Below are 20,606 nucleotides of genomic sequence, written 5' to 3' on the forward strand. Positions count from 1 at the left end.
GAAGTTTTTCAACTAGGTCCATTTTTGATTGGCTGTCGATGCAGTAAGTAGAATGATTACCTCTGCATTGTGAAACGCAGTACGACCGTGGGGCGTACCACGTGACCCGGCTGTCAAACATGGCCGCCTCCTGCTGGCTGTGGGAGGAGCGACAGCTGACAAAGAAAGAAATCCTGACAGTTTAAAGAATTCACGTCACAACGCGGCATCGTCCGCATGACGGTAAACCAACACGGTAAGTGGGGTTTCTGCTTTTTGTGTATCCATCGACATTTATTACAGTACATAGATGTTCTCTAATATCTGTTCGCTGTTTAGCTTTTAAGCTAATCTATGTGGTGCTGTGTTCCACTGCTGGCCTGCTGCTTTTGTGTTTGCGGCATCTGCAAAGTATTGACGGATAGGGGCTGTGATGTATATCCCGACGGGTGTGTTTGCCTTCCTATATTTGTCTTAAAAACGCACGTCGTCCATGTATTAATATTGCACGCCCCAACCTTAAGAGTCCAACTTGCAACCCCCCACAGGAACAAAAGATTGCTGTGCAAAGGGCATTCATGCTGTTGCACTGTAGGGCAAATGTGAGTGGAGCTCATGTCGTAAGACAGTAAGTCACTACACTGAGTTGCTAACTTTGACTTTATTTGACCCCCCAGCAAGAAACATGACCCGCATGAGGAACTGACAGAGGAAGATCTTCGCCGTCTCACCAGGCAGCCGCCATGGAAATCAACCCAGTGCTGGTGGAGTCCGCTGTGGTGTCGGCGGTGGTGCTGTGCGTCCACGTGGCGGTGTGGAACCAGCACTCATGGTGCGCCGTCGCTCTCTTCATCCAGGCCTTCTATGTCCAGCACAAATGGGACCGTCTGCTCAAGTCCGGGGGCGCCGTGTTCCAGTTCCGTCCCGCGGCCAACAGTGGCATTGTTCCAGCGTCCATGGTAATGCCCCTGCTTGGTCTGGTGCTGAGGGCAAAGTGCTCGGAAGCGGGGAGCGTCCACTTGGAGCGCTTCTCCATGGTGGTGACGGTCAGCGGCATGACGCTGGCGCTCTTCCTCTCGCTGATCGCGCTGGGCATCACCCGGCCCGTTCCCACCAACACTTGCATCATCGCCGGCTTGGCCGCCTGCGCCGTCTTCTACACTGCCAAGCAGACATTGACTGTGTCTGAGGTTATCGAGGTGCTGGAGGTGCTGCTGATCTTCGTCTACCTCAGCCTGATTGTGTTGTACCTGCTGCCACGTTGCTTCACACCTGGCGAGGCCCTGCTTGTGGTGGGCGCCATCAGCTTCGTGGTCAATCAGCTCATCAAGCGCTCGCTGAGTCTGCCGGAGGCAAAGGGTGACCCCGTCCAGTACCTCCTTCCCGTGCTGGTGGTGGGCTCGTTGCTGCTCGGCATCTTCTTCGCTTTGCTCTTCTGTTTCATGGAGTCCGAGACATGGGTGTCGTCTCTTTTCTTCCACACGATGACAGCCGTGCTGGGTCTGGGCGTCATTATGCCGTGGCTCTCGCTCTTCATCGGACGCCATCCTATCACGTGGCTGTGGGACTTTGTCACGCTCAATGACCGGCGACTTGGCTTGATGGGGTACTGGGTCTTGCTGTGTGCCTTGGCTACGTGTGTGGTCCTGCACCAGAACCACCAGCGCCAATCTGGGTCCAAGAAGCACCAGGCCTCCACGGTCGTCCGGAAGTACTTCCATCTCATCGTGGTGGCCACCTTTGTTCCGGGGCTTCTGTATGACCGCCAGCTGCTGCACGTGGCGTCTGTGGGCTGCTTGGCCGTCTTCCTCTTCCTGGAGTACGTACGTTACTTTCGCATCAAGCCGCTGGGTCAGCCGCTGCGGCAGCTACTCACTTTGTTCCTGGACGAGCGTGACTCCGGACCCCTCATCCTGACCCACATCTACCTGCTCCTTGGCATGGCCCTTCCTGTATGGCTCTTCCCGGGTGCCTGCACGCCAAAGGGGATTCTTCCAGGCGCCGGTGGCCTGGTGCCCTACGCCGGCGTGCTCGCCGTAGGGGTGGGCGACACCGTGGCCTCGGTCTTCGGCAGCACCATGGGGGAGATTCGCTGGCCCGGCACCAAAAAGACGACGGAGGGGACGGCGACATCCGTGTTTGCCCAGATCATCGCCGTGGCCATTTTTCTCATCTTCGACGGCGGTATCAACTTAAACTCCACCTACTCGTGGATCGTGGGCTCCATCACACTGGTGGCCATGCTGGAGGCGTACACCGCCCAGATAGACAACCTCCTCTTGCCCCTCTACCTCCTCATCCTGCTCATGCTCTGACAGGAACAGCAACGGCCCCCTTTTAGAATGTTTTAATGGCAAAAGAAAAACATTTGGGATGTGAGGGAGGCATATTGACAAGCTTCAATCAAAGTATGAACTATGGAAATATATGTAAATGAGCACAAAATTGCCTCTGAAGAACATTTAAGTTATCCCTTCATGTTTATTTATGAACTTTCCTGATGGTAATATAAAATACTTTTGCCTTAAGTAGTATTGACTCAACTGATTTGCTAGTGTTGAGGCGTACAAGCTACAAGGTTACAAGGGACCTTGAAAAGGTGTACTTCCAATGATTGATTTTTTTCCACACAATATTAAATTGAATATTTCTGTTGTGATGACCACCTATCAGCATGAGCCTGCATTTTTCCATCATGTAATGTTGCTGTGATGAATCCGATGAAAACTTTGAATTCCAAAAAAGTTTTTTGTGTGCATGACATTGTGTTGTTTTTTTCTGTGAAAGAGATCCTACTTGAAATGACTGTTTTGATAATGAAAGTACTGCACTAGCAAAGCAACAGCTGTGTCATTAATTCATCATTTTGACAGAATACTAATCCCTTTGGGATTATGGAAGAACGAGTGGAAGATGTTGCTGTGAAGCAAACCAGTAGTCATGGTAGGTTCACGTTGCTGTGAAATCCTTCATTTGCCGTAAAGAGGCGGAAAAGGAAGCTCTTCAGTGGGCTGCAACCTGTAGAAGAGAGAAGATGGACACGTGACCAACTTAAATTCAAATGTAAAATTTATAATCTTATGGACACGTGACCAACTTAAATTCAAATGTAAAATTTATAATCTTAAAAGTAGCACTGGCAAATAATTACTACATTTAATCAGATTAATATTACTTTTAATCTTACTTTACTTTTGCATCACACTTTAGCCGTGTTGTTACGAGTAACGAGCGAGTTGCATTCAAAGACACCAAGTAACCACGGTGTTTTGGCTCGTTTATCGTCTGTGATTTCTGAGTTTACTTAAATGCATCAAATTGTACATCTCATTTCAAGTTGCAAAGTAGGTGACAAGAATATCCACTTTGTCTTTGTGCTTTAGACTACGTATAATGTGGTCATAATGAAGTTGTTTGGGTGTCCACGAATGCATCTCGAGGTAGTCGATCGACAATGAGGAAGTTTGTTTCTTTGTTATCACAGACAGAACTGTGATAACAAAGACGTGGCTTGTCATGATGGGTGTTAAAACGCTATAGGATTTAACGTAATTAATTAAACAGATTAGTCAGTAATAGTTAACGCGCTGTTTTGGACTGCCCTACTTCGGAGTAGAGTTCCATGTTTTTGGGTAGCAAAATAGCCAGCGGCCTCTGCTGGTACGAAGTGGTAATTGCATGCTCACGCTCACCAGTTATCAGGGCTCCCCTGTGTGTCCTGTGACTCCATGACGTTTGTATGCTCATTCTCACCAGTTATCAGGGCTCCACTGCGTGTCCTGTGACTCCATGACGTGGAACGTGTACACGTGCCGCGAGTCCTCAGAGACGTTCTCAGCACTGCGATGCACCACCTGGCCGTGGATCAGGACAACGCTACCTGCAGGAGACAAAGAGGGGTGCATGCTTCTGAAACAGCAGGTTGACCCTAGGTGGGTGTGTGGGCGTGGGGGTGGGGGGTCACAGGAAGTTCAAACAAACGTTTAAATCAAATAAAAACAAACATTAATTCACCTTTTTTGACTTCGACTGGAATAAACTTGTCATCATCATAGTCCTGCTCTTTGCCGACAAAGTCTGTCAGAGGGTATGTGCCCTTGGGGGTCCGCACCATTCGTCGAGTCACGTCGCATGCTTTACAACAACACATGGCAAACATATGCACGTGTACTATGATATGTATATATATATATATATATATATATGTGTGTATTGATGACGTCAGCACCTCATGCTATCACTTACTTTTGTGTGAGCCTGGGATGAACCACAGACAGCCGTTGTTTAGAGTGGCGTCCTCCAGGGCGATCCACAGCCCCATTACCCTCCCCAGGGGCTCCGTGTACAAAAAAGTGGCATCTTGGTGAGGCGTTACTTGGACAAAAAGCATACATGGAACATTAATAGATCAAAAATATTGTGCGGCCATGTAGTAATCAATAAATAAACACTTCCTTACCTTCCCCACCTATCCCAGGTTGCTGCATCAGATTGGAAAAAAAGAGTTATATTAGAAATATTGGAATATTTAAAAATAAAACATGAAAAAGCTATGTAGCTATATGATTTTATAAAATAAATTTTCTAAATATAGCATATATTTTCCTCCCCGCATCCTGGTCTGAATCTTTAAGGTGTAGCGACCTTAAAGATGTACATGCTCTGCAGTATGACGGGATGAACGAGGCCGAGCTTCCTGGCGATGCCCTGAGGGAAGAACAACATGGGGTCATCTTGACTGAGTGGAGGTCACGTGACGCTTTGGTCTCACCTGGACTTTGGCCGAATGTGTAACTTCTGTGTACAAGGGCTCATAAGCATGAAGCGCTGACAACAGCAAGAAAAAGAACGAGGTTGTACGTTGCTGTGTCATCATTTCATGTATTCATTCCTTACCGTGTCCCACTTTATTCAGCGATCGATGTTTCGGCACCACAAATTCTCCTGTGGGTGGTAAAACAACCAAATACGTTAAAAGTCGCTTCGCTGGTCTTATTTGATGGCCAACCATCGCACCAAAAGACGCTGACCTTTGTCGTCAAAAACTCCCTTCTCGAAGAAAAAGCGAATCTTATCTCCGCTGCTGATGAAATAGTCTGCGTTTCCCTGCAGGAGGCCAAAAAGTCAACATGGCTCGACTGACTGGAGACTACCTGTACTACTTGTGTCAGTCGAATAACGACTTCATAACGACAATGCAGCCCTACTCCAGATTTCCCTGTCCTTTCTCTGCGGCTGGTGCACAAATGATTGTGCCCAGCGAATTCTGCCTAGCAACACGGGCAGGACAGGACAAAGGAGTGCACAAAGAATCCCAGTCATTGTGTTCATCTACGGTGCTCTGCTACGGGGTCATCATATACGCTATTTCTTGTCATTGCTGCTAACCAGGGGTGTTCAAAGTGCGGCACTTGGCAAAAATGGGGAAAAAAAAGAGTGAAGACCAAAGTGTGTATTCATAATAGGCTTTTCACACCACTTTTTTCTTGAAAAACTCCAAAATATCATTTTTCATGCCCCCCCCCCCCCCCCCCCCCCCCGCTGGGAAATGTTTGGACAGCCCTGCTTTGGACGGCAAGGAGGACTACACAGCATGTAACTGGAGACAAATCATGCAAATATACTGTCCAAATACTTCTGCAGCATACCTGCATCTGCCAAGTTGAGGACAGGCGTGCAACAGATGTTGTCAGTGTGTGTGTGTGTGTGTGTGGGGGGGGGGGGGGGGGGGGGGGGACAACTCAACAGCATGTTGACTCACCTGCGTTTTCAGCTGCTCATCCTGGTAGGTGGAGAAGGTGGTGCGGCAGTGCGCCGGGACGTCCATGTTGTCCACGACCTCAGACATCCTCTGTCGCAGTCGGTCGCACTCCTGAGGGGTCAGAAGGCCATCCAGAACCACGTAGCCGTCCTGAATGTACTACGCAGCGAGGACAGCAGGACCTTCATGGTTATTTGTCTTCTCAATATGAGAACTTTGGTTTTGTACGGAAACTACAACACTAATATCTACCAAAGTAGGGTGCTTTAAATTTTGGTGAGGACCTGGAAAAAGGTGTACTTTCATTGCCAGCATTGTGTAACAATGGTTTCTATTTTTTTGTTGCAGGAATCTTCTCCTGTAAGGTTTGCCCTCAACAAAATCTCATGAAGCCTCCAGATGCAAGGCAACATGTATCCATTATAAACATGTGCATTAGACGTTAGTGTCAATGTTAAGTCTCCATAAAGTTAGTGAGTGAAACCAAGTGTATAAGATGTGTGCACATAAACCCACGTGACCATCCACTCCAATGAGAAAAAAGGACAGCCGCTTACGTAAGCACCCCGAAGCAGGCAATGTTTCAACATAAACAAACAGTAGCCAATGAATTTACCTTCTGCACGTCGAGGTTCGTCATGAAGTCCATGTCGCCTTCATGAAGCAGATACCCACAACGTTCTGGGAGGAGCGAGGAGTCTCTAACTTCCGTCCACGTGACACACACGTCCGACTGGAAATGTGAGAGAAACCCAGTCCAACATCCACTAATCGGATTTTGGACGGGTTAGCTTTCGCCACAGGGGACGCGTCTCGATGTAGTTACATAAAGTGTCCACTGGATGGCGCCCATATTTTGGAAGTGAGCGAGTGCTCTCTGGTGGCTATTCTGCAGTAAAGCACTCACAAGTATGGATTTTTATTTTGGTAATTCTGAGATAGCCGACATTATGAGATAAAATGTAAGAATTATGTCAACAATTCTGAGATAAAAAGTCTGAATATTGTCACGAATTCTGAGAGTGCAACAAAAAGTTGTTTTGTTTGCTTAAATCATACTATTATGTAGTCATGAGATTGCTGTTGTTTTTTTAAAGAAACATAAATTTCATATTCAATATTTGAATATTTGGGTCCACTAGCAGCCACCTCATGAAAAGACAGGAATGTGTGTCTTCAGTTTTATTATCACGACGGTACAAAAGTGCAATAAGGACGTAAAGAGATGAAAGTTCAGTCAACTTGGCATTCATTCTTTAAGCCTGTACATTCCATAAAGATTCAGTATGGCTTCCCTGCACTGAGGGGTGAAGCTTGTAAAGTCGAAGCGGTGGCGGCACTTTGGCACTTTTGCACACTCTGCTGTTTTAACGAGTCGTTCGCTTCCTGTTAGCGGCCGTGAGCTCAGACCTTCGCATGTTTCTGTCAGGGCCGACGAGCCGCAGGAGGAGTAGTGAAACCTCCACATTCAAACGCCATGAAGGTCAAATTAAATGTTTGGGCTGTGGTTCACTTCTTTTTACAATTGACTGCATTGAACATAGTATATGCAATGTCATTTTCAATGAGCACAAGTTGCACAAAAACACCACTGTGTACTCTTACCTAGGAAATGTTTGCACATCATAAAATAGTAAACATCAAGACTGGTGACAATCACGCAGCCCGTAGCAACACGATGTCTGTGCAGCTAACAATACTCAGTAGTAAAGTTAAGGCCATGTTAGCAGCATGCTCCGCCTGACAAGGCTGCAAAGGCAATCACTTATCTTATAGTCGCTTCCCTCTTCGCTCTGCTACTGCTTTTTTTTGCTGTGGCAAAGTTGAACCGAGCGCTGCAGCAATGTGTTCAATGTGGCGCTAGTGCTAACATGTAAACATCTCATTTGTATGGAGCGTTCATCAAACCCACAGCTTTTACAGAGATCCGTCTTTCAGCCCACTGACATCACAGCAGTGAGGTGTTTCATGCACACAAAAAATATGTATTAAAAGACACAAAGCAGTGGGCTTGGCAATGAGCCCGGGTGGCACGCCAGTGAAAGTGAGTCAGTTGTAGCTGATATTCCTTTTGCACAGGGGTGTCCAGACCTTCCAGCCAAGGTCGCATACTGAAAAATGAAAAAAAAATGAAATGCATTTTAAATACACTTTTAAATTGGGTATAGCAACACATGTAGAGATGCTAAGAAGTCATATGTATTTCCAGAAAAACATTTAGCCTCACTATGGTCACAGGTATGCTGGAGCCTATCCCAGCTGATTTTGGGCGAGAGGTGGGGTACACCCTGGACTGGTGGCCAATCCCAGGGCACATATAGACAAACAACCATTCCCACTCACATTCATTCCTATGGACAATTTGGAGTGGCCAATTAACCTAGCATGTTTTTGGAATGTGGGAGGAAACCGGAGTACCCGGAGAAAACCCACGCATGCACGTGGAGAACATGCAAACTCCACTCTCCAAGCGGAGAAAAAAATATTCCAACTTCCTTTTACAATAATCTTTGTAAATTAGCTTTTTGGAACACTGTGACTTTAAGCCCATATTCTAATATTATTGAGCCAAATTTTCCAAGAATTAGGTTATTTGGTTCTGCCATATTACGACTTTTAACAAAAACAAAAATAGTAAACTTTAAAGTGCTATGACAATGATAGTATTTTTCCTCATAATATGACGACGTTATGATCATAACATTGTGACATGTTTTTTTCCCTCTTAAAATTTTGACTTTATTCCGCAACCTAATTTTCCAAAAAAAGCAACTTTATTAGATGTTTTGTAACACCAGAAAAATGTCTTCTCTTTAATATTTCAACTTTATGCAACTAAAATGATGTGATATGTCAGTCTTCATGTTATAATGTTATCGTAAAATTCTTTTTACAACTTTTTCTTGTTCATGACAACTTTTTTCTAGTAATATTTTGACCCTTTTCATTTCTGCTCCAATCTTCTTTTGAAATGATATTTGTAGAATGTGGCGTAGGCGTCGGACGCCCCTGTTTTTGCGTGTCTGGCATCCATCAGTGGTGCTGATGAAGAAAGCGCATGGTCTCCACTTACCTATACAGACAGCGGCAGCGCTCATCTTGTTAGGAAATCTTCACGCTTTCCTTGTCTCCCCCCAGGAGCTGCTCCTTCACCTCGGGCGGCAGCGTGTTGAAGAGTTTTTCCTCCACCACCAGGCCGCTCCTCTCCAGCAGCCGGCAGTCCGCCAGCTCCACCGGGAGACACTCCAGGTTGTTCCCACGCAGCTCCAGCTGGGTCAGCCCGCTGAGCTCGCCCACCCGCGATGGCATCGTCTCCAGGCAGTTGTTGCCCAGGAGGAGCGTGCGCAGCTTCTTGCATTGGAACAGCTCCATGGGCAGCGTCTCTATCTGAGAAGCCCAAGGAAGGAAGTTCAAGAGAGGCAAGTAGTGGCCTCCACCTCAATAGCACCGTCTGTCCACCTCAACACAAACCAAGGTGGCGGTAATAGCCTCATTTATTCCCTGGAGGAAATACACACAGATCAAGCCTTGCAGTACCACCTGGACACTGTGGAGGCAGCGTTGAGCCTTTATCATCAAAACTATTTTTTATCTTTGGGGGAATTTTAGATTGGTAACATTATTAAGGCCATCTGCACAGAAAATCAACACCCATACAGTCGCCTTTATGTTTCCATTATTGGACAAAAATCACTAATCATAAAGACTGACAGCACTTCCTTGTTTCTGGACAGTGTACTTCCTGTGCTGGCTATTATCTCATCAATGTATTGTAATGGCAGCTTTAATTACTCGTATTACCCAATATAGTAGACATAATAACAGTAAATAAGCCATTTAATACATAAATCAAACGCCTGCTTATGTGTGTCACAGTAAATTTGTTCCCTGAGGGACTTAAGTGGTGGGCGGACAGGAAGTGATGTTGGAGTTTAAGCAGCCAGTGTTATTTTTTATGATTATGATGTTATTATCATTGCGCCTGTGGAGATCATTTAAACCTGCAATAAATGCAGATTGTGGCAATCTCCTCTGATGCGTGCCTCACCAAGCAATTACTGACTCCTAGTGGCCATTGTAGAATAGTACATCCACAATCACGATGCTTCTTCTGCCTTGTAGTTAGTTGATTTAGTTCTTTTAACCGGTTTTTAAAATGGTATTGAACCACGGAACAGCAATCACCCGCGATATTGAGGGTGCAGTTGAAGGCGTATAGTAGGATTGTAGTAGTAGTAGTAGTAGTAGTAGTAGTAGTGTAAGGGCAGTGACATTTCCATAGTTTAAAACACGTGCATCTACCGTATTTGTGTACATAAAGCCAGCATAAATGAGGTCGAAACGGAAGCGCCCTAGTTGTCATTGCCGCCTTCTCCAGTGACTTCAACGTATAAACGGCACACCCCAAATAGACGCATCTGCTGGGGTCAAGAGTTGACCTTTAAAACGAGTAAACACACACAACACGTCCACAATGAAAATCAAACACTTACTCTGTTAGCTGTCACGGCAAAGTACTGCAGGTTCTGGAGTAAGCCCACGTCGGCCGGGATGACGGTCAGGTTGTTGTGGCTCAGGTCCAAGAAACGCAGCTTGTGGCAGAAGAATAGCTGGCTGGGCAGCTTCTCAATCTTGTTCCTGTTGAGATACAGTCTCTCCAGGTTGTTGAGGGTGCCGATCTGAATGGGGATGTAGGCGATCTGGTTGTACCAGAGCTTCAGGCACACCAGGCGGCGCAGGTGCTGGAAGCTGATGATCTCCTCGATGGTCTTCAGGTTGTTGTCCTTCAGGTTGATTTCCTGCAGGTTGTGCAGGCTGAAGATGGAGTGCGGGATGCGCTCCAGGTCGCAGCGCACCAGCTCCAGCTCACTCAGGTTGACCATCTTCTTCAGGCTGTTGAGCACCATCAGCTTGGTGCCCTCGTTGTTGATGGACAGCTTGAGCAGGTGCGCACTCAGGTCGGTCACGACCTGCGGCAGCTTATACAGGTTGCTCTTCAAGCGGAGAACTTTGAGACGTTTGAGCTCCCGCAGTCCATCGAGGACGATGTAGCGGTTGTTGTCTGCGCTCAGGTTGCCGGTGAGATAGAGCTCACTGAGGTTCTTGAGGCTGTAGATCCACAGTGGAATCTCCTTAATGTCGGTGAACTTGATGTGGAGAGCCTTGAGCTTCTCCCTCAGGAAAGCCAGGGCGGCAGACTCGATTTTAGCCGGCGTGTGATAGAGCCAAAGCTCTCGCAGGTTGGAGAGCTTGGCGATGATGGGCGGAATGGTGACGTCGGGGATGAACTCCAGCTTGAGCCCCTCCAGCTCCACCAGGTCAAAGACCGTCTCGGGGACGCCGCTCAGCATGCACAGGTGAAGCTCCAGCTTCTCCTGGGGGTTCTTGGAGATGTGCTGCCTGAGCTTCTCCAGAGTCCACTCGTTGTTGAGGTTGAGCTGCCTCAGCTTGTTCTCGCTCACCTCCGAAAGGAACACGGCGAAGCGTTTGGAATACAGCGGGTCGTACTGGTCTATCATGTGCAGCATGAAGGCAAAGTCGTTCTTCAGGTCGGGGATGTCGCTGTAGCTGCTCTCCTCGCGGATGGACTCGAAGGAGTAGCGCTTGAGGGAGCGTCTGAGCATCCAGCACAGCGTGTACATGGAGATCACGCCGTAGACCACCACCAGGCTGATGTAGAAAGAGGCCAAGATTTTAAAGAGCGTTGCTAACGGGTGAGCGCAGTAGAAGCTGCTGAATCCCGTCAGCTTCTCCGTCTCCACCGTGCACATTACGTTGAAGCGGATGAAGAAGACAAAGTAACCGGCGTAGCTAATGATCACCAGGAACATGATGACTTTGATGATGGTCTGACGTATATAAAGACGGTGGATGATGTCTCCTTCCTCCACGTGGATCCGGAACTTCTTCACCTTCTCAAAAAGAGCCTTAGCCTGCTCCCCTTCCTTTTTATCCAAAACCCCCGTTTCCGATCGATCCACAATCCCTTGTTCAATTCTGGACTTTGTCCGCTGGAGCATGGGCACACTCGCCTCAACGTCCTCGCTCATGCACGAAGTCTTCTTTTCCGTCACGCCGTTCATCTTCCCCAAAGGCTTGGAGTCTCTCTCCTCCACGACTGTCTCAGACAAAGCCCTGGTGGTCCACGGGGAGTCGAAGCACTTTCGAAGGATGGACACAAAGTGCTCCAGTTTGGAACTGGTGCGGGGGAACTTGAACCAGAAGTTGCTGCAGGCCAGGAAGATGAGCGTGTGGAGCAGCACCAAATAGGGGAAGTACTTGGCAAACCAGTGCAGGGTGCTCTCGTAGCATACGGCGTCGATGTAGCTGTACTGGTGGCGGTCCAGCTCGTTCTGGACGCCTTTGGGCTCTGACGTGCTGGAGCCGGGATAGGCCTCGCACGTGTCGTTGACGGCCCTCTTGCAAGGCAGGCAGATCATCTTGTCCTGCGTGATCTGCAGCGTGCCGCCAAAAACGGCGATCATCAGCATGACGATGGAAATGTAATCGTTGAAAACGTCCCACCACGGCTTCAGGATGCGGAATGCCGGCTGTGTGTCGGCAAAGTACCGGAGCTCCGTGATGGGAATCATGATGGCTTACCTGGAGGGATTAGCTGGTCAGATTGTGGCCAAGAAATCCTAAACACTCTTTGCTTTGGTTTCTCTTCATTCTACAGAAACCAAAGTTGCAGAGAGGTACACAACGTAACAAACATATGGACCGCACAAAGGTGAAAGGCAATGGACCGTACCGAGACAAAGACCTCAAAATTTTAGTGCTTAAAGAGAAGACCATCGATATTACAGCGATAAACCAACGTCTCATTTTACATCCATAACAATCATTTCTGGTTCCAACAAGAAAACATAAGCATTCAAACCTACTCGAGCATGTTGGTGGCAGCCAGAGCCAAACATAACACAGCCGATGCACTGTTATGCCTCTCACAATACAAGTTTATTGGCTCTTCAACCGTGACATTTTGGTTCATTTTTTGTTGCATTTTTGCGTTGGCGATTTCACTACTGTGTTTTTGTGCAATGACAATAAAGGGAGTCTATGTATTGTGATTGCAGCAGAATTATGTGTTTATTTTGTTAACTTGGGAGAGTTCTAACAAAACTAAAACTAGTAACATTAGCATGTTTGCATTGCTACCATTGTTGTATTTTTCGCCATTTTCTTAGGTAGACATTGTTATACTAGCATTGCTAACATGAGCATACCAGCACTGTTAGCATGCCAATGTTAGAATGCTAACAACTATACTAACATTTTAAGTACTTTCACCGGTAGGCTATCTGATAAAGCATGACTTGAATTTTAATTTAATACTTCTTTCACTTCTCTACCAATTATTGACGTTTGAACAGATATATCGGAAAATAGTACCTTTGGTCTCCATTGCTTTAACATTGACTAAAAACAAAAGCTGTGATCCGCCCACATAACTTGGCTAGCACAACCTTAATACAAATATATGACTATATAAGATAGGCTGTGAAAATGTTTTATAAGTCAACATGGTAACCATTCACATTGTTTTGATCATCAAAAGGGGAAGAAAGTCGAGTCATTTTTCATGTAAAAGCCTCTCACTGCAGTGCCGCAAACGAGTTTTCTCCTTTTTACTTGTGTCAAAGCACACACTGATACTTCCCCTTTAAATATGTGTCAAAAGGCGATACATTTATATTTTCATTTTCGTTTAATAACAAATGATTAAATGCCATTCCGGGCGAGTCTGCTAACGAGGGCTCATTGTGTGAAGTTGATAATGTAATAATGTAATAAAGATTTCTCCAAATCAGTGTAAACCAGGTTCAACTGGTTGATGGGGCGTATGACGTCATATTGTTTGCGCCACGCACATCTAAGACAACGCGCTTTTAGGAATGCCGTGGAAATAATATATTACAGGAAAATCACTCGTAATACAGTATAACACTTTAAAACATTCAGCAGGTGCCGGTATGTTAATTTACATAAACTAATTCAGGTGGTTCCCTAATTACATAGAAACCTTTCCTCTTTGGTGGTCTTTACATGTATTAAACAAGATTGTATTTATCTAAGAGGGTACTGGGAGTCATGCAATATTCATATTCATATATAATCTAACACAATATAACACTTTATGTGTCATTTTAATTCCAAAAAACGAGCTAATTGCTGGGGCGACGAAAAACGATTGACGGGCTGGGTGAATTCTCGCGCCCGCCTCGCAACAAGCCAACAACAGTGTGTCACTTCCGGGTAACACTTACCGTTTTTATGGACGCCGTTGTCTCTCACCTCTTCCACCCGCGAGAGACACATGTCTCAGCGCCGAGGACAGGCGGACAGTGGTTCGGTGGACCCAGTTTGACAGCCAGGACCGTACACGCCTCCCGAACCGCTGCGTGATTGCCGCTGATTCGTCCGCTCGCTCCGAGCTTCCGGAAGTAATACATGTTTTTACTATTCCGTGTCACAATAAAAGCATTTGAACCAGACACTTTTCCCACCGGAAATGAAAGCAAATGCAAGTCGTGACGTCATGAATCGGCGACAACAAACTTGAACCGCAACGTCGAAGCCTTGAGCTCAAACACGTCGCTGTCATGCTATTACCCAGGTGTATCGCTCGTTTACTTTCAGAGCAAATATCAAGACCCAAGATGGTTTCCTGTTGGGTTTTAAGGTGGCGTTCATCTGAAAGGTGTGGACTTTATTACGGTCGTCGTCCTCTTGTACCAACATATTCCGACCTGGAATGGTGTCATCTACACCCCGAAGCAAAAACTTACACTTGTAAAGGCTTCTGCACCACTCAGAGTAAAATAAGTGAAGCTGTTGGTCAGATCCAGTCGACACAGTACCACCTGGTGTACACATGCAAGGTATTGTTATTTACGTTTACACAAAGTGTTCGCATGTAGATGCTGACACCTGTTGTTAACACTCAGGTTTGCAGCACTAGATCCATGCAGAAGATCTCCAAGCAGGCCTATCATAAGGGTGTTGTGATCGTGACATGTCCGGGATGCAAGAACCACCACATCATCGCTGACAACCTTGGTTGGTTCTCTGATTTAGAAGGGAAGAGGTTAGTTTGGATGATTAATTCAATTAATCATTGTCCAAACACTCTAAACGCAGAACATCCTTTGACATTGTCAAACATTTGTTCTAAGTATTTGGGTGTTTTTGGTTCCACCCCAAATATCAACGTACGATAAGACTGTACATTAACACACTATATTTCCTCTAACGGTGGCATGTTGACGCTGTTGCAGGAACATTGAGGAGATCCTTGCTTCCAAAGGAGAAGCAGTGAAGAGGCTGGAAGGAGGAGATGCTCTGGAAGTTGTTCTACAGAGTGGAACTACAGAACTACAGAGTGGTCGTGATGGGGAACTAGCACACAAAGATGCAGAATGTAAAGATACATAATGTAACTGTATGAAAGATGGTCATGTTTTGTGGTCCATTAACTGCTAAGATTTTGCTATCGGCCTCGCAATTTTGTCTAATCCACACAACTTCCCCACACATTTTGTAAATAATTTTTAGTTGGGTGATAAATGACGAGCTGATGCAATGTAATAAAAAATCCTGCAACTTTTTGGAAAGAGCTGACATGAAATCAGGCATTTGAAGCAGCAACAATCACAAAACAGCTCGCAAAATCCTGGAAGGACAGATTATACTGCACATTAGCACGTTTGTTAAAATATGATTTGTATTACAGATTTTGTATTGGGTTTCATTAGACTGGGCGGTCGTGGCCAGCGCACGGTACATTTTATTTAAATATTTTTATGTCACAAACTCAGAAATTAGGATCTTTGACATCTGACCAAAATGTCATGTCCACAGTGTTATGTGTTGGTAAGTGAACGTCACATCGCGACAGTTCTCGCGAAAGCAAAAACCTGCTGTGTTTGCCGAACACGAGCATGAAAGCGAGCAGTCTTCGCTGTTTGTACCTGTTTTGATATATTGATATTTTAAATTCAATGTCATACATTTTGAAGCGCAAACGACGACAGTTTGAGCTTTGACGGATTTTAAAATGTTTTCCAATTTAATCATGTCATTTCCATAGTGATTTGTGTTGGTAAATGAATGTCACGCCGCGACAGTTCTCGCGAGAACACGGCCTGCCGTGTTAGCTAAACATTAGCCTGTAAGCGAGCAGACGCGCAAGTCGTCTTTGCTGTCTGACAGTGTTTTGGACTGCGATGGAGGCCCTCGCAGCCGGAGAGGAAGCGGATAGGCCGCATCATCGGCCATTCTTCATTGGGGTCAGCGGAGGAACCGCCAGTGGCAAAGTTAGTTTTATATTCTCCTCCCAATCACGGAAATGGTTAGCATCCTTTAATGTTAGCATTAGCCAGGCTAGCGTTCACCGAGCTGTCAAAACTATTTTCCCCGCCAACTTGCTCATCGTTATTTATGTTGATGTTATTAAAACGATACACTCGAGCCGTCGTTGCTTTTATTCCCGCCCGTGTCGAATAGCCGTTTTAGCTTTTAGACACGAATGTCGCTAACCGGCCTCTAGAATGAGTTCGATGCGGGGAGTCAGGTGACTCACAGCGGACACTTCATTAGGTACACAACCCGATTGCGATCCAACATAATGAAGTTGCTTTACCTAACTCTTTGTGTCACAGTCGACAGTGTGCGCCAAGATCATGGAGCTGCTGGGCCAGAACAAAGTGGACCACCGCCAGAGGAAGGTGGCCATCATCAGCCAGGACTGCTTCTACAGAGTCCTCACTGCAGAACAGAAAGCCAAAGCGCTCAAGGGACAGTACAACTTTGACCACCCAGGTAAAGCAAAAGCATTAAAAAGCTACCAAAAGCTGTTTTTCTAGATGATACAAACTTGTGCGCAATTCTCACGTCTTGCAGAAGCCTTTGACAACGACTTGATGTACAAAACACTGAAGGACATCGTGGAGGGGAGGGTGGTCCAAGTGCCAACCTATGACTTTGTCACCCATTCCAGGTAAGGGGAAAGAGTGATTGATGTTAAATCAGCATGGCATTCAGATGACAATTGTGTGTCCAGGCTAGAGGAGAGGATCACCGTTTACCCGGCAGACGTGGTGCTCTTTGAGGGCATCCTCGTCTTCTACTCGCAGAAAGTGCGTGACATGTTCCACATGAAGCTCTTCGTGGACACGGACTCCGACGTCAGGCTGTCTCGCCGAGGTATGGCGGTCTCACGCAGATCCGGGCAACGTTTTCTTTCCCAACAACTGATGGATGTTGACTCCCCCACTCCAGTTCTGCGAGACATGAATCGAGGGAGAGACCTGGAGCAGATCCTCTCTCAGTACACAACGTTTGTCAAGCCGGCCTTTGAGGAGTTCTCCTTGCCTGTAAGCGTGATGGATCTCACTCAACACTTAACATGGTGGTCATGAGTTGTTTTTTTACTTCTCTTCTGTCCAGACTAAAAAGTATGCTGACGTCATCATTCCGAGAGGTGTTGACAACATGGGTAAGTCTGATGAAGTCTACATCCGCTGAGCTGTCCCTGACCTTTTTGGACCCCGCCCCCCACACACAGTGGCCATCAACCTCATCGTGCAACACATCCAGGATATTCTGAATGGCGACCTGTGTAAGTGGCAGCGTGGTTCCATCAACGCCCAGGGGCGGAGTTTGAAGCGGTCCATCTCGGAGCAGTGCGAGCTGCAGAACGGCACCGCCATTCCATCAGGGAAGAGGGCCCTGCTGGAGCCGAGTAGTCGGCCCCACTAGCGTCTTAGCTCGTCAAGTTGTTACATATGCAGAGTGTTCCTGGTATGGTTCTCACATGCATCCATGTTGTTCTGTTTTTTTACTATGACCGATCATAGAAAGCTTTTACACTGCAAGTTATTTTTAATGTTTGTTGTCTTACCAATTAATATATTTAAATGATATTAAATGACACGATAAATGCAGTGTGCCTTTTTTACTGTCATGATTATTTAAATGCCTTAACCTATTAACCTCCCATGGATCAATTCAAGGAATGTTTTTAGCACCACAACATGATAATAAATGTATAGAAACAGCTGTTGGTGGTTTTATTGAGGGCACAGTGTGATGTGTTGGGTTTCCCAAAGAAAAGGAAGCAGGATGATTTATGCCGGCACACTTTGGAATGACAAACAGGAAAAGTCGCAAGGGACTTCTCTCACTCACACATGAACTTGATTGTGATCGCTTCTCCTACACTTGATGGTGGGGATGACCACATACACGGATCACAGCATCTTTAGTCTTACCGGGTTTTTGCTTTTTTTGTTTTTAGTGCACATACGTACGGCACTTTGGGAGAAGCCAAGTTCTTCTCATAAAGATCCTTTTTGAGAACAAAAGGAGCAGTGTATATAATACATTTCAGAACCACACATTCTTACACCAGCAAACCCGCTCATTCCGGTCTCTCGCGAGACACCCCTCAACAGTTCACAGTAGGGGGCGCTGGGCGTGCATGAGTGGAGGAGGGCAGGGTTTAAGATGACCAATACATGGCACATAATATAAAAAAACTTGAAGAGTAATGGACCTTTTTTTTTCCGTTTACCTCAGTGTCACCACACACTCACCCCAGTCTTCACCCGGCACCCCCACTTTAAAACAAAGCAGACTTCTTCCTTCCTGGTTCCCGTCTGCTCTGTCAGCCTCGGCACCAGGCAGCATCTTCCTGGCAAAGTCACGAATCCGTCACAACCACGGCGCTCCCAAAAAATAGTCTCCCAGCCCTGCCGAGCTCTTTGTAAACCTCGCTCGCGCTCGCCTGAAGCGAGTCTCCCGTTAGCGTCCTGCGTTGCTCTTTCTCTGGCTCTGCGGTAAAGTGAAGTTTGTGTCATTGAAGCACAGTTGGAGGTCAAGTCTTTTGCAGCCCCGTGAGGTTTGGGGCGGGGGCCGCAAGGGGCACAGAATCCCTAAGTCTTCTCCTCCCGGTCCGTCTTGCGGCGGGCGATGTTCCGGGGTTTGATCTTCAGTGACAGCTCCCACAACGCCTCCTCCGCCAGGTGGTCGCTGAAGTCGTTGAAGAAGGAGACGATGTCCTCATTGCGCTTCAGCTCGTAATGTCTGCAATGACAAAGCAGTGAAGGAGTCCGGGTGGACCAATTAGGGAAGAAAACCATCTCTGCTGTCACCAAAGATTATACGCTAACATCCAACTTTATTTTAGTTTTTTGTTATAATATGGCTTTAAATACATCTCTTTTCTTTAATATTTCAACTTCATGGTACATCGTTGGGTAAAAATATGTAGACCTGTAACATAGCTGTTGATTTCTCCATTTTTGCTGTTAAATGTGTCAATAAAAAACAGCGGCGGGCCGCAAATGGCCCCCGACTGTACTTTGGACAGCCCTTCTATAGCTGTTGCCATTTATCCACTTTGTGGTCAGTCTACTATCAGTCTAAAACCTAAAACCATCATTTGGCTTTACAAGCACCACAGCCAAACTAATGCAAAGCGAAACTACAAGGTCCACCAAGAGCTTGATGTCAAATCTGTCACTCACCCGTCATCCAGCGCATCCGTTAGCATCCATTAGCACAACAACAACAAAAAGGACCTACACTTGCTGGAATCGCCGCATGCTGTCGAGAATGTTGAACTGTTGCCATCGCTTGGAGAAGTTGACCTTCCCTTCGATGAGGTCGGGGTTCCCCAAGTGAACGAAGGTCAGGTCCTGCAAAATGAGACCCCTGCAGGGAGGAAGCGGGCGGTTAGTCACGGTTGGGAGGGATCTGAACAGCAGCAGTGCTTGGGATTCCTGCGCTCACAAGTAAGGGATGCAGGGGGGCTCCACTTCAGCCAACGCGGCCCTGTACGCTCTGAAGGACGACGAGCTGTCAATCAACGTGCAATATTCCTCCAGTCCCTGGGGGAAGGGAAAGAAAAAAGTGTGTAAGGCAGAATTAATATCAATATTAGGATGCCAGCGCTGGCCATCTCACCTCTGACGTCTGCTTCTGCCACTCCAACCTGCGGATGGGGGCGGAGTCAAGCGCGGACAGAATGGCCAAGTACGAGTTGAAGTTGTTCAACTTTCTTAAGTGCTGCAACGGCAAACGAAAGCATGAGTGCCGGGATGAACGCCGCGCACGTTGAAGTACGCCAGTGGACCGACCTTCATGATCTTGATGAACTTGAGCAGCAGCTTCTCGCGGTCTTGGGCTTTTTCTTGCTGAATGATTAATGAGCGCACCCTGGTGGAAGCACACGACAAGGCGTTTAAGGCTGGAAGGCAGGAAGTGGCAGAACAGCCGGGAGCTGGGTTCCACTCACCAGTAGCTCATGTTGTTAAAGTGCTCCGTGAACTGAGTCAGGTTTGGACTCTTCTCCTCATTCTGCTCTTTGGCCCAAAGCAACACCTCCGGAATCTGACAAAACAAGGCAACATCCCTCCTTACTCCCTGCAGTCATCCCTCCTTCCTCCCTACAGACATCCCTCCTTCCATCCTGCAGTCATCCCTCCTTCCATCCTGCAGTCATCCCTCCTTACTCCCTGCAGTCATCCCTCCTTACTCCCTGCAGTCATCCCTCCTTACTCCCTGCAGTCATCCCTCCTTACTCCCTGCAGTCATCCCTCCTTACTCCCTGCAGTCATCCCTCCTTGCTCCCTACAGGCATCCCTCCTTGCTCCCTACAGGCATCCCTCCTTGCTCCCTACAGGCATCCCTCCTTCCATCCTCCATTCATTCCTTCCAGACCAGACCGGGATGAGAGACACCATGTCATATTTTCGCGGCTTACAGCCTTCTAAATACGATATTTGCCATTATTAGAGCCCTTCAGACATGATATAGCACCCCCATAGTCATCTTTAGACTCCCATAAGCCATTTATGAC

The 20,606-nt window shown here is 46.8% G+C and overlaps 5 protein-coding genes across 19 annotated transcripts in view; 2 read left to right on the forward strand and 3 right to left on the reverse strand.

Moving 5' to 3' along the window:
• The first annotated feature begins 80 nt into the window (after window positions 1–80).
• Window positions 81–2,471, forward strand: dolk (dolichol kinase). The gene is made up of 2 exons (XM_058050161.2): window positions 81–235; window positions 657–2,471. The coding sequence occupies exon 2, from the start codon at window positions 723–725 to the stop codon at window positions 2,292–2,294; it is 1,572 nt and encodes a 523-aa protein (XP_057906144.2). The 5' UTR covers window positions 81–235; window positions 657–722; the 3' UTR covers window positions 2,295–2,471.
• phyhd1 (phytanoyl-CoA dioxygenase domain containing 1) lies at window positions 2,312–6,770 on the reverse strand. The gene is made up of 11 exons (XM_058050221.2): window positions 6,357–6,770; window positions 5,741–5,899; window positions 5,010–5,085; window positions 4,876–4,923; window positions 4,751–4,806; window positions 4,624–4,686; window positions 4,439–4,460; window positions 4,225–4,353; window positions 3,994–4,113; window positions 3,733–3,859; window positions 2,312–2,997 (listed from the first exon to the last, which is right to left on the reverse strand). The coding sequence occupies exons 1-11, from the start codon at window positions 6,387–6,389 to the stop codon at window positions 2,949–2,951; spliced, it is 882 nt and encodes a 293-aa protein (XP_057906204.2). The 5' UTR covers window positions 6,390–6,770; the 3' UTR covers window positions 2,312–2,948.
• A 137-nt stretch (window positions 6,771–6,907) lies between these two features.
• On the reverse strand, window positions 6,908–14,176 carry lrrc8aa (leucine rich repeat containing 8 VRAC subunit Aa). The gene is made up of 4 exons (XM_058050149.2): window positions 14,011–14,176; window positions 10,234–12,343; window positions 8,814–9,127; window positions 6,908–7,851 (listed from the first exon to the last, which is right to left on the reverse strand). The coding sequence occupies exons 2-3, from the start codon at window positions 12,331–12,333 to the stop codon at window positions 8,843–8,845; spliced, it is 2,385 nt and encodes a 794-aa protein (XP_057906132.2). The 5' UTR covers window positions 12,334–12,343; window positions 14,011–14,176; the 3' UTR covers window positions 6,908–7,851; window positions 8,814–8,842.
• Window positions 14,177–15,865: 1,689 nt separating this feature from the next.
• Window positions 15,866–17,801, forward strand: uck1 (uridine-cytidine kinase 1). 2 transcript variants are annotated; one of them, XM_058050245.2, is made up of 7 exons: window positions 15,866–16,059; window positions 16,405–16,564; window positions 16,646–16,742; window positions 16,806–16,948; window positions 17,024–17,118; window positions 17,192–17,240; window positions 17,310–17,801. In XM_058050245.2, exons 1-7 carry the CDS (start codon window positions 15,970–15,972, stop codon window positions 17,501–17,503), a joined length of 828 nt encoding a protein of 275 aa, XP_057906228.2. In that variant the 5' UTR covers window positions 15,866–15,969; the 3' UTR covers window positions 17,504–17,801. The 2 variants fall into 2 exon arrangements, with proteins under 2 accessions (XP_057906228.2, XP_057906238.2); XM_058050255.2 differs by lacking the exon at window positions 15,866–16,059 and adding an exon at window positions 16,119–16,342.
• rapgef1b (Rap guanine nucleotide exchange factor (GEF) 1b) overlaps window positions 17,790–20,606 on the reverse strand; it is a 69,012-nt gene continuing 66,195 nt past the window's right edge. For all 14 annotated transcript variants that reach the window (XM_078794026.1, XM_058050072.2, XM_058050062.2 and 11 more), the window contains 6 exons: window positions 20,043–20,137; window positions 19,885–19,963; window positions 19,712–19,813; window positions 19,538–19,635; window positions 19,331–19,459; window positions 17,790–18,829 (listed from right to left, as the gene is read on the reverse strand). In XM_078794026.1, the coding sequence (XP_078650152.1) occupies window positions 18,679–18,829; window positions 19,331–19,459; window positions 19,538–19,635; window positions 19,712–19,813; window positions 19,885–19,963; window positions 20,043–20,137 (654 nt within the window). In that variant the 3' untranslated portion in view covers window positions 17,790–18,678. The remainder of the gene's footprint in view (window positions 18,830–19,330; window positions 19,460–19,537; window positions 19,636–19,711; window positions 19,814–19,884; window positions 19,964–20,042; window positions 20,138–20,606) is intronic.

This window comes from Doryrhamphus excisus, linkage group LG10 (assembly GCF_037039965.1).
Source record: "Doryrhamphus excisus strain RoL-2023G ecotype Guam linkage group LG10, RoL_Dexc_Guam_v1.1, whole genome shotgun sequence".
NCBI lineage: Eukaryota > Metazoa > Chordata > Actinopteri > Syngnathiformes > Syngnathidae > Doryrhamphus > Doryrhamphus excisus.

Excerpts from the sequence above, each read along its gene's own strand:
- dolk (XM_058050161.2), top strand. The coding sequence starts at position 723 with ATGGAAATCAACCCAGTGCTGGTGGAGTCCGCTGTGGTGTCGGCGGTG.
- phyhd1 (XM_058050221.2), bottom strand. The coding sequence starts at position 6,389 with ATGGACTTCATGACGAACCTCGACGTGCAGAAG. Across the intron at positions 4,687-4,750 it reads CACATTCGGCCAAAGTCCAG|GGCATCGCCAGGAAGCTCGG; the intron begins GTGAGACCAAAG and ends TTCTTCCCTCAG. Across the intron at positions 4,461-4,623 it reads AGAGCATGTACATCTTTAAG|CAACCTGGGATAGGTGGGGA; the intron begins GTCGCTACACCT and ends AATCTGATGCAG.
- uck1 (XM_058050245.2), top strand. The coding sequence starts at position 15,970 with ATGGAGGCCCTCGCAGCCGGAGAGGAAGCGGATAGGCCGCATCATCGG. Across the intron at positions 16,565-16,645 it reads GTACAACTTTGACCACCCAG|AAGCCTTTGACAACGACTTG; the intron begins GTAAAGCAAAAG and ends CACGTCTTGCAG. Across the intron at positions 17,119-17,191 it reads TTGAGGAGTTCTCCTTGCCT|ACTAAAAAGTATGCTGACGT; the intron begins GTAAGCGTGATG and ends TCTTCTGTCCAG.
- lrrc8aa (XM_058050149.2), bottom strand. The coding sequence starts at position 12,333 with ATGATTCCCATCACGGAGCTCCGGTACTTTGCCGACACACAGCCGGCA. Across the intron at positions 9,128-10,233 it reads TTGCCGTGACAGCTAACAGA|ATAGAGACGCTGCCCATGGA; the intron begins GTAAGTGTTTGA and ends TGGGCTTCTCAG.